At 38.7% G+C, this 11,143-nt stretch overlaps 1 protein-coding gene across 3 annotated transcripts in view; it reads left to right on the forward strand.

Moving 5' to 3' along the window:
* Atp7a (ATPase copper transporting alpha) overlaps window positions 1-11,143 on the forward strand; it is a 114,789-nt gene that overhangs the window by 81,505 nt on the left and 22,141 nt on the right. For all 3 annotated transcript variants that reach the window (XM_031366465.1, XM_031366447.1, XM_031366455.1), the window contains exons 7-14: window positions 829-990; window positions 2,625-2,701; window positions 3,206-3,431; window positions 4,259-4,492; window positions 5,519-5,610; window positions 6,914-7,041; window positions 7,363-7,517; window positions 7,721-7,855. In XM_031366465.1, the coding sequence (XP_031222325.1) occupies window positions 829-990; window positions 2,625-2,701; window positions 3,206-3,431; window positions 4,259-4,492; window positions 5,519-5,610; window positions 6,914-7,041; window positions 7,363-7,517; window positions 7,721-7,855 (1,209 nt within the window). The remainder of the gene's footprint in view (window positions 1-828; window positions 991-2,624; window positions 2,702-3,205; window positions 3,432-4,258; window positions 4,493-5,518; window positions 5,611-6,913; window positions 7,042-7,362; window positions 7,518-7,720; window positions 7,856-11,143) is intronic.

Below are 11,143 nucleotides of genomic sequence, written 5' to 3' on the forward strand. Positions count from 1 at the left end.
TCTATGGAAGAATTTGAGAGGTATTTACTTATCTTTTTGATTTACTTAAAATATTTTTATTTACGCATATGTGTGTGAAGAGGATGCTAGATTCCTTGGAGCTGGACTTACAGGCAGTTGTAAGCCAACCCACTTGGTCCCCTGTAAGAACAGCAAGTACTCTTTAGCTCCTAAGCCATCTCTCTAGCCTTTATTTACTTCAAATATTTTAAATGGGCTGGACAGATAGATGGCTTAACAGTTAACTCGTATGCACACTTGTGCTTGAATAGATGCCACATGTATTAGGGTGCCCTTGGAAGCCAGAAAAGAATGAGTTTTGTGTGTAGCTAGAGATGCTGCCTCAGTAATCTCAGGAAATAAAGTAGAACAGTTAAGGAAGATGGTGGATTTCAGCCTCTTGCCCCTGAACATACATGCATATAGATGCACACACATACAAATGCCCACACATGAATACATATACATGTACACAGCAAAAAAGAGAATTCTTTTTTCTTTGTTAAGTTTATCAAGCTAAGACTCATACACTACATAATCCATTTATATTGAAAATATGCCACGACATTTAACATATGCCTAGTTTCGTCTGGTTATTTTCAGAACCAATTCTGGGTCTTTTTCATGATTCCAAAAATCCCCAGCTCCATCACAGGTGGTGCTCCCTCATAAAATCAGAATTCTAATAACCATATCAAAAGCATACTCATTGCACAGATAACACCTCGTAAGGCAATCCTGTGTTATGATAGTCCTTTTAGTTAGAAGTACTAAATTTTTGGAGAAGAAAAGGGATGTTTTTAATAACAAAGGCTTTGTTTTTAACAGGTGAGAGGAATGACGTGTGCTTCCTGTGTCCATAAAATTGAATCAACGCTCACAAAACACAAAGGGATCTTCTACTGCTCTGTGGCCCTGGCAACTAACAAAGCACATATTAAATATGATCCAGAAATTATTGGCCCCAGAGATATTATCCATACCATTGGAGTAAGTCTTGACTTTGCTTTTCTCTTACCTTTGCAGTCACCGACCTTCTGAAATCACATCTGGTTTACATTAGACAGAGACAATGAAAAGCCTGGGACCCTTCTGACTATTCCACATAAGAACACTAGTGTGTGTGTGCTTTTGTTCCTCCCAACCCCCATGGCCTTCACCAGGAAATTTAGACGCATATTTGTGCTATTAGATCATGAGCAGACCTAAGCTGAAACTATCAATCACTTAAAGTATTTAGGAAATGGATATAAAGTGCAATTTATAAGAAAGACTCAAGCTAATCACTGTAAAGTTAAAGTATCAATGCTAGATGTGTTATGGTTTGTTAAAGCAAAGCAGAACAAAAGAAAAAAGCACTTTCAAGTTAAACACAGCCCTTTTCTTTCTTTTTTTAAAAAAAGATCTATCCATTTATTTATTTATTTATTTATGTGAGTACAATGTAGCTGTCTTCAGACACACCAGAAGAGGGCATCAGATCTCATTATGGATGGTTGTGAGCTACCATGTGGTTGCTGGGATTTGAACTCAGGACCTTTGGAAGAGCAGTCAGTGCTCTTACCCACTGAGCCATCACTATAGCCCAAATGCAACTCTTTTCTTTGTGCAAAGTTTATCCTGTGTTCTTCCATGTATCTTAAGCAGAATATATATGTATTTTATATGTATATTATGCACTTTCAGTGTGTTATAAAATTGATGTTCTGATGGTTGACAGTATATTATAGTTCAGGTAATATCCTATTAGTTTAGGCAGCTGTACCATTGATATCTGTGAAGCTGCTATTCATGAGTATCTACCCTAGTCACCTTCAGCACGCTTCAATTTTAGATTCTCAGAGCAGGGCTGCCATCTTATTTCAGAGGTAAAACAACTAGAGAAGCTATTTGTGGAGTTCCATGAGACTTGATGCTGATCACTTTCACCATGTTACACTGCCAACAACTAGAAGATGGCAGCCATTTTCCTAGCAGTTGAGACTATGGTGTTTTCAGATACAGAACTGTCTGTGCCCATGTGCATCTTACTAAGTAACATGTAGTTCTTATACTTAGCTGTATTGAAGAAAAGGACTTTTGTTCATGTTCTTTTGTTTTTTAGATTTATTTATTATTATACGTAAGTACACTGTAGCTGTCTTCGGACACCCCAGAAGAGGGGGTCAGCTCTCATTACAGATGGTTGTGAGCCACCATGTGGTTGCTGAGATTTGAACTCAGGACCTTCGGAAGAGCAGTCAGTGCTCTTATCCACTGAGCCATCTCACCAGCCCTGTTCATGTTCTTTTTATTGTGGAACAAAGATGAAGGCTATGTAGGCAAGGCCTTGGCCAATGTATTTAATATAGTGCTAGAATTTGTGCACTGCCAGTGAAAACCGCTATTGCACTTGAGTAAAATTGGGAGTTTAAGAACAGCAGAATAGACAGTGTGCTATTAATTTCTTTGCAAAATTAGAAACCAGATTAGTCAAGGGCAGAAAGCTCTGGACAGCTTCATGTTTCCGTTCCCCAGAATGACACTTACTCAGGAACTGAACTGAGTTGTTCTAAGTAATAACAGCATGGCTTAGAATATCTCTGCATTGAGTGAAATGACACTTTTCTCATCAATTTCCTTAGAGCTTAGGTTTTGAAGCTTCTTTGGTCAAGAAAGATCGATCAGCCAACCACTTAGATCATAAACGAGAAATAAAACAGTAAGTACTTTGGGGTTGTCTGTAAAAACATTTCAACTCCTTTTAGAACTTTAACATCCTGTTAGCATGTCAGTTTGTCCTGTAGCATTTTTGAAGATTACTTTTCTTTTTAATTTTGTGTGTATTTTTAATTTTTTAATTTTAATTTTTAATTTACAAATTAAGTTTTAATTTTAATTTTTCTTTTTAATTTTGTGTGTATTTTTAATTTTTGTGTATGTGAGTGGATGGCACATGTATGCAGGAGACTATGGAGGTCAGAAGAGGGTGTTGGCTCTGTTGGTACTGGAGTTGTGGGTGCTTGTGAGCTGATGTGCGTGCTGGGAACTAGACTTGGTTCTCTGAAGCAGCAGTAGAAGCTCGTCACTACAGAGCCATTGCTCCAGCCCCATGACATCTTCTTACACTGAGTGAGGTGGTTTCTCTATAGTACATATAATATTTAACTTTTAGGTACTCACTAACTAAAATGTTTTTTTCTTTTAAAAATATTTTCCATTTAAGATGGAGAGGGTCTTTCCTTGTGAGCCTGTTTTTCTGTATCCCTGTAATGGGACTGATGATCTATATGATGGTTATGGATCACCACCTTGCAACTCTTCACCATAATCAGAACATGAGTAATGAAGAAATGATCAACATGCATTCTTCTATGTTTCTGGAACGTCAGATCCTGCCAGGGCTGTCCATTATGAATTTCTTGTCCCTTTTATTGTGTCTACCTGTACAGGCAAGTGACATTATCAAGTATATTATTTGATCTTCATTAAAGGTTTAAAAGTGAGGGCTGAGGGTGTAGTTCAGTGGTGGATTACTTGTCTAGTATACCAAGAGCCCTAGGTTCAATCCCCCAAACCTAAAGCAAAACAAAAGACAGTATAACAATTACTTAATACCAATCAGACTAATGGAAGACAGGCTTTCCTGTTATACTTCCCACCAGAACCTGTAGCTTGTGATTGACATTTAGAAAAGGGCTAAGTTTTATATATTAAAAAAACTTTCCAAAATGTCTAAATTATCTTCCTAGTTTACTTGTTAAAGCTAGAATCAAAAATGAAAATGTAGAGTTAGAGGCAGATGGATCTTTATGAGTTCAAGGCCAGCCTGGTCTATAGAGAGAGTTTCAGGATAGCCAATGCTATACAGAGAAACCCTGTCTCAAAAAACCAAAAGAGAAAAAGAAAAGAAAAGAAAACTTGCAACAGCCATCTGGGTTTTTTTATGGTATGAAGTGTCCACTGGATGATAGATGATGTCCCTTGGTGTCTTGCACAGCAGCTTGAAGCCCTTCTGTATATACCTCTGCTAAAATGCAAACTTATTCCTGCTCAAAATCCCCCCCCCCTTGCAGCCAGGTAGGTGCATGCCTGTAATCCCAAGATCTTGTAAAGTTCAAGGCCAACCTGGGCTTACATATGAGGCTCTATAACAATGTTTATGGACTAGTTAAAAGGCAAAGGAAGTAAACATCAATACTTTACCCTAAGTTTACTTAGGTATACATATGAATTTCGGGTTTAGGAAAATTCAGTAACATTCACTCTTTTGTTACAGTTTTGTGGAGGCTGGTACTTCTACATTCAGGCTTACAAAGCACTGAAGCATAAGACAGCAAATATGGATGTGCTGATTGTGTTGGCAACCACCATCGCATTTGCCTACTCTCTGGTTATTCTTCTGGTTGCAATGTTTGAGAGAGCCAAAGTGAACCCTATTACCTTCTTTGATACGCCTCCTATGCTGTTTGTGTTTATTGCACTAGGCCGATGGCTGGAACATATAGCGAAGGTAAAGTAAGAAAGGGTGACGTTTGTTAAGATAGTAGATCAGTCAAAGACCACTCATTAGAAATGTGCATTGAGTTATGTAGTTAACCATTTTAGTTCTAGCAATATCGTCAGTAAACTTACCAAGTTTATATTTCTGCCAGGGTTAGAGGATACCCATGGTACTTTATATTGTTATTTGAGAATTGATGTAGCCATGTGGCTTAAAACAGTGGTGTCAAAGTTCATTCGTGTTTCCATTCTGTGATGAAGGTCAGTTTCTAACCCTGTTCCATGTAACTTTATGTTTAACTGAGTTAAAAGCATAATCCGGATGCACCTCAGTACCTGAAGCGTTGTACAGTTTTCCCTAACTACAGTCTAAACAGTCACTTGCTAGTTCTGTCAAGTCAATGTGTTCTCATTTTTACTAAACCATTCTAGCTTTCTTAATTGTTTTTTTTTTCAATTTTTTTGTTTTAGGCAATTCTACCCTGAACCTAATCGTGCCTAACATTCATTCCTTCTGAGCTGAGTAACTTAGGAGCAGTTAGATAGGATATGATTTATGATTATTGTCTCAAAGGGCATCATCTTTCTGTGCTCTGTGGGAAATGTTGCCAGTTTAGGGTCTGCCAGGAAAGTAGTTTTTACTACAACGTCCTCACCATTGCATTTTCTCAAAATCCTTGCTAAGTTGGCAGACATTAACTAGAACTGCAAAGGGGCTCTAGTTTCTTCTATTGGTAGTCTGGAAAAAGTACCTATACATGGGGTATTTATAATCTCTCTTGAATAGCCTACTTATTCAAGTACTTTGTTCATATATGCATCAGATTCCTGATATTTTCTATTAAATTGTATTTCTTTATAAATTAGACCTAGTACTTTTAAAGTTCCTTTAAAATTATATTATTGATATTCCAACGTAAATTTTTCTGGTCAAATGTTTTTTCTTAAGCTGATATTTGAGCAAATGTTAGAAGATTTTGTCTTTAGGTTTAAAGCCTTTCTTTCTTCAGCATCATTATTGTGTTTTAATTTATAGGGCAAAACCTCCGAGGCTCTCGCAAAGCTAATTTCATTACAAGCAACTGAAGCAACTATTGTAACTCTTAACTCTGAAAATCTCCTCCTGAGGTATTTATCTTCATTTCCATTTGTAACTTGTTTTAAACATTCTATTATTCATTTTATTGTGGTGGGTACACATATGTTATGGCACATGTGTGGAGGTCAGAGGACAGCTTATGGGGGTTTTCTCCTTCTACCACGTGGGCCCTACTGATGGCACTCAGGTTGTTAGGTTTGGCACCCTCATGTGCTGAGCCAGCTTGTTGGCCCTCGTTTATGAACATATTTTGAGATGTATCTAGAAGTTAGGAATGTCATAATGACATTTAATTTGACTCTCAGATTTAACAATTAGCCCCATCCTATGATGCTTTACTTCATCTGTCTGTTTCATCTTTCTTTTTCTTGTTGCAGTAGGAAGTAAACCCCAGTATATTGGAAACTACCAATATAGTTTCCGTGGTATATTTTCTACAGGATTTCTTTATAGAAGGATGTATTTAGCTGGATGGTGGTAGCCCATGCCTTTAACCTCAGCACATGGGAGACAAAGGCAGGTGGATCTCTGTGAGTTTAAGGCCAGTCTGGTCTATACAGAGTGAGCTCTAGGACAGCCAAGGCTACACAGAGAAACCCTGTCTTGAGACCAACCCACCCCCAAAGGACATATTCAAGCCATGTGTGGTGGTACATACCTGTAATCCTAACACTCTGGAAGCTGAAGCAGGGGGATCATGGATTTGAGAATAACCTGGGCCAACTCTCACCTTACCCCTCTTTTGACACAAGGTCTTGTTTTGGGGCTCTGTATCCAGGATTTTTCTGGTGTTAGGAAAGGACTTGAACCCCTTAAGTATGTCAGACAAGTGCTTGGCCACTAAGTGCTTTCTTATTTTTCTCCTTAGTGATACCTCCTTTGACTAAAGGAAGAAGTAAGAAAGGAAAGAATGAAGGAGCTATTTTAATTTAAAAAGAAACATAAGATACCTGACATTGACTATGTGTAGCTAGTTAGGATCTCATGTAAATACAGGCTGACCTTGAGCTAATAATCCTTCTGCCTCTACTTCCCAAGTATTGGGATTACTAGTGTATGCTATCATACCTGGCTGTGGTATGATGCACTTTTTGAAGCTTTATCTCATTCCGTGATTATTGAATAAATATTTAGAGTGCTTGCTTTGGGCCAAGAATTTGTTCATTATCACCAGTGAGCAAAACTAATGTAGTTGTTGCTAGCATAGATGTTGGGTCCAGGTCCTGTTGGTAGTAATTACAGAGCCATAAGCATGGCATGGTCTCCAAATCATGTGTGTGAAGGCTAGAATAAGCAGATGCCATGATGCTTTCTATGTTAACTCATATGCAGTGAAGAACAAGTGGATGTGGAACTTGTACAACGTGGAGATATCATTAAGGTCGTTCCAGGAGGCAAATTTCCAGTGGATGGCCGTGTTATTGAAGGACATTCTATGGTAGACGAGTCCCTCATCACAGGTATGCTCTGTCAGAGGATCATGACATGAAAGGAAAATGAATCAGAAGTGATAATGAAAAGTAGACACTAAAGGAGAACCAGTAAATATGTAAATCATGAACAAAGAATATGAGTTCTTTAGAGACTGCATGCAGTTTCCTCGGCGTGGGAAGCTCTTCCAGGCTGTATAGCCCCGTGTTTTCTTGATGAGAATAAAAAATAAAAAGGGGAGGGCAACTTTCCCTTCGCAAGTGTCGAGATCCTAGTTCAAGAAGAATGGTCTTTCCAGGTATTGTTGAACAGTGAACGAATAAATGCCTTTTTCTTCTCACTTGCTTCAGGGGAGGCAATGCCTGTGGCTAAGAAACCTGGGAGCACAGTGATTGCAGGCTCCATTAACCAGAATGGATCTCTCCTCATCCGAGCAACACACGTGGGAGCAGATACAACACTTTCTCAGATTGTCAAACTTGTGGAGGAGGCACAAACATCAAAGGTAACCTAGTCCCTTAGGAAAAGCAGGTGTTCTTCTTAAGCCCTTCTAGTATGGCTCTTGTTTTCCTTTGATTAATTCTAGTTGCATTCGTGTAGTTTGTTAAGATATTTCTGTCTGTGCTAACTACCAAATATACTTTGTATTCAGTATTAGAGAAAAGACTTAAAAACACTCATCATCATCGTTATTATTCTAAATTCTAGGCTCCTATCCAGCAGTTTGCAGACAAACTCAGTGGCTACTTTGTTCCTTTTATCGTCTTGGTTTCCATTGTTACCCTCTTGGTGTGGATTATAATTGGATTTCAAAATTTTGAAATTGTGGAAACCTACTTTCCCGTAAGTGACTCGTAATAACTTTTGGCTATGTGTAAAACGCTTTGTGAAACTTTTGTAGAGGTCATTAAGTAAAGATCATTTTGAGGAGCCGGAGAAATGACTCCGTGGTTGACAGCACACACTATTTTTGCAGAAGGTCTGAGTTACATTCCCAGTAGCCACATTGGACAAATAGCATCCATCTGTAACTCCAGCTACAGAAGGATTTGATGCCTCTGACTTCTGAGAATGCCTGCGCTCGTATTCACTCCCTCCCCCAAAAAAACCTAAATGATTGTGAGCCAGATGAAATGAAGCACGATTTTAATCTTAGCACTCAAGAGGCAAGGCAAGCAGATCTCTGTGAGTTTGGGCTCAGCCTCTGTGAGTACCAGGCCAGCCAGGGATGGACAGTGAAACCTTGTCTAAAACAATCAAACTTTGGAAATGAGCAGTATTAGTTAAGAGTGTAGCTTAGTGGTAGAATGCTGTCCAGCATTTGTTATCTCTGAGTTTATCCTCAGTATCAAAAAGAAGGAGGCAGGGAAGTAGGGAAGAAAGGAAAAAAAAAGGAAATGAAGAAGAGAAAGGGAAAAAAGAACAAAAGTAAAAAGAAGAAATTCCAAGTATAACAGCTCCCTATGTCCTGCTTTGGGAATATAGTTTTAGAGTCCCAGTGCATGTCAGAAACCACAGATAGCATCTGTCTTAGTTATGGTGGCTGGGAAGAGACACTGTGGCCATGGCAACTCTCATAAAGGCAAACATTTAATTGGGGCTGGCTTACACTTCAGAGGTCCATTGTAGTCATGGTGGGAAGCATGGCAGCATGCAGGCAGACATGGTGCTGGAGGAGCCGAGAGTTCTGCATCTTGATCCACAGAGAGCAGAAAGAGACTGTCCTCCACATTGGGCATACCTTGAGCATATTCATAAGACCTTAAAGTCCATCTCCGCAGTGACCCAGTTCCTCCAATATGGCCATGCCTCCTAATAGTGCCACATTGTATTTGCCGTCTTTGGCCCCAATACAGACACTTGTACACAGATTGATTGCCTTTGCTGTCTTAACTAAGCACTGTCATGCACCATGCTTATAGCCTGGGCAGTTTTGAGGTATAACAGCAAAACCAGCACAACTTTCTGTTCTTTACATTTTTAGGAATAGAAAATTTATAGATCTTAGTAAGCTTAGCATATGATTTCTTTTTTATGTTCTTATAGTCAAGAACTTTCATCTTTTCACTTAGAAGAAGCATAGACAGCATCTCTGCCATATCTAAATTGACATCATCACACTTTTACATTTTGGGAATACAGTTTAATAAAAGTTTTATACAAGTACTGCAGTATTTCAGTAGCTATTCAGTAGCCAGGAGAAAGCTAGTGGGTTGCTAATGGCAGATACTTTGTACAGCATTAGTGTGCTGTACAGATAGGACAGAATAGTATTTCAGTGTGCTTGTTAGAATGGTATGCATTTAAAATTTATTTTTTAGCTGGGCAGTGGTGGTGCACACCTTTAATCCCAGCACTTGGGAGGCAGAGGCAGGTGGATTTCTGAGTTCGAGGTCAACCTGGTCTACAGAGTGTAAGTCCCAGGACAGCCAAGCCTACACCGAGGAACCCTGTCTGGAAAAAAAAAAATATTTTTTATGTTTTTTTTTTTTTTGACAGAGACTCTTACCATAGCCCTTGACAACCTAGATTTCTCTTTGTAGACCAGTGTAGCTTTGAATTTCTGCCTGTCTCTGTATCCTGAGTGCTAGAACTAAAGGTGTAGGCCAATATGCCTAGCTTATAGTGACATTTTAACAATGCTCATTTTATATAACTTGTTGTGAAGGCTGAATAAGATAACATACATTTGTGTGTATATGTCAGAGTCTGGCCTTGAACTTCTTGTGTTGCCAGGGATAACCTTAAACTCAGGTTCTTCTGCCTCTGTCTCTCAAGTATTAGGATTACAGGTGTATATCATCACATCTAGCTAAGAGAATGTATTTAAAGAATACATTCAATCAGCCAGCCTATTTGTTTGTTTATTTATTTATTTATTTATTTATTGTTTTGTCTGTGTGTATGTCTATACACAGTGTGTGACTAGTCCCTTTGAAGGCCAAAAGAGGGTATTGGATTCCCTGGAACTGTAGTTGCAGATGGCTATGAGCCATCATGTGTGTTCTGGGAATCTGCTTCAACATGTGGGTGCTGGGGCCTTGGGAAGAACATCCAGCACTCTTAACTGTTGAGCCATTTCTTCAGCCCCCAAAGAATACCTTATAATTAATGTTTATAAAGCTATAGTATTAGTGCCTACTTACTAAGGTCTCTGATGCTTTCTAAGTATGGCTTTCTAATGTAGATCTGTGATGTCCTTCACTTTATTATTTTAATTAAACAGTGTTTAATGAAAGCGTACATGAGATTCCTCTACTGTAATGTCTCAATTGTTTCTTCCTTTCTCCCTTCATACTTCTTGAGAATTTGGCTTTTCTTTCCAGGATGTTTTTGGTAGTCTCTGTCTAGCTTCAGCCTGGCAATAACGAGTTTGCTGAGGTGTATGGCCACATGGATGGACAGTTGTGCTATTAGCTTCTTCTCACTGCATCCATTCAGTGTAGATGACATATTTCTTCCTGTATAGTTGGACCACTTTGCCACTCTGCTGGGTTCTGTAGTGTCCTCAGAGCACAAACTTCACCATCTTTTCGAATGGGCATAGGCAGAATACTATACTTCTGTCTCAACTCTTTGGAAAGAGGGGAAAACATGATCTTCCTTCAAGGGAAGGTACATTGAAATACCGTTTGCCATTCTTGATTTGGTCAGAAGGCACAAAGGGATTGAACTTCATTTTGGTGGCTGTAGATCCAGTAATCCCTCACTTTAGATATATAAGCTTTAACTCAGCATCTCTTTTTGTAAGGGGAGATGTAGGGATAATAATGCCTAAGTTAAAAAGGATTTAAATTCACAGAGGTGAGAGCACACAACATATGTGAAAACATTCATATATGACCTATACAAAAGTCTATGCCTAGATATTTATAAAATTCCCTTCTAACTTTATCTTATAAAATATTTTATAGACTTATCTTTCTACATAAGTATGTGTATCTGTGTGTGGAAATAGACTGGAAGAGTGTATCAGATCCCTTGAAGCTAGAGTTAGAGGCAGGTGTGAATTGCCAGATGTGGGTTCTGAGGACTGAACTTGGGTTTTCTGTAAGAGTTCTAAGTTCTTCCAGCCACTGAGTGATCTCATGAAGCCTCTTTTAAATTTTTTGTCTTTATTTCACTTACTCT

The sequence above is a fragment of the Mastomys coucha genome, chromosome X (assembly GCF_008632895.1).
Source record: "Mastomys coucha isolate ucsf_1 chromosome X, UCSF_Mcou_1, whole genome shotgun sequence".
In the NCBI taxonomy this organism is placed as follows: Eukaryota; Metazoa; Chordata; class Mammalia; order Rodentia; family Muridae; genus Mastomys; species Mastomys coucha.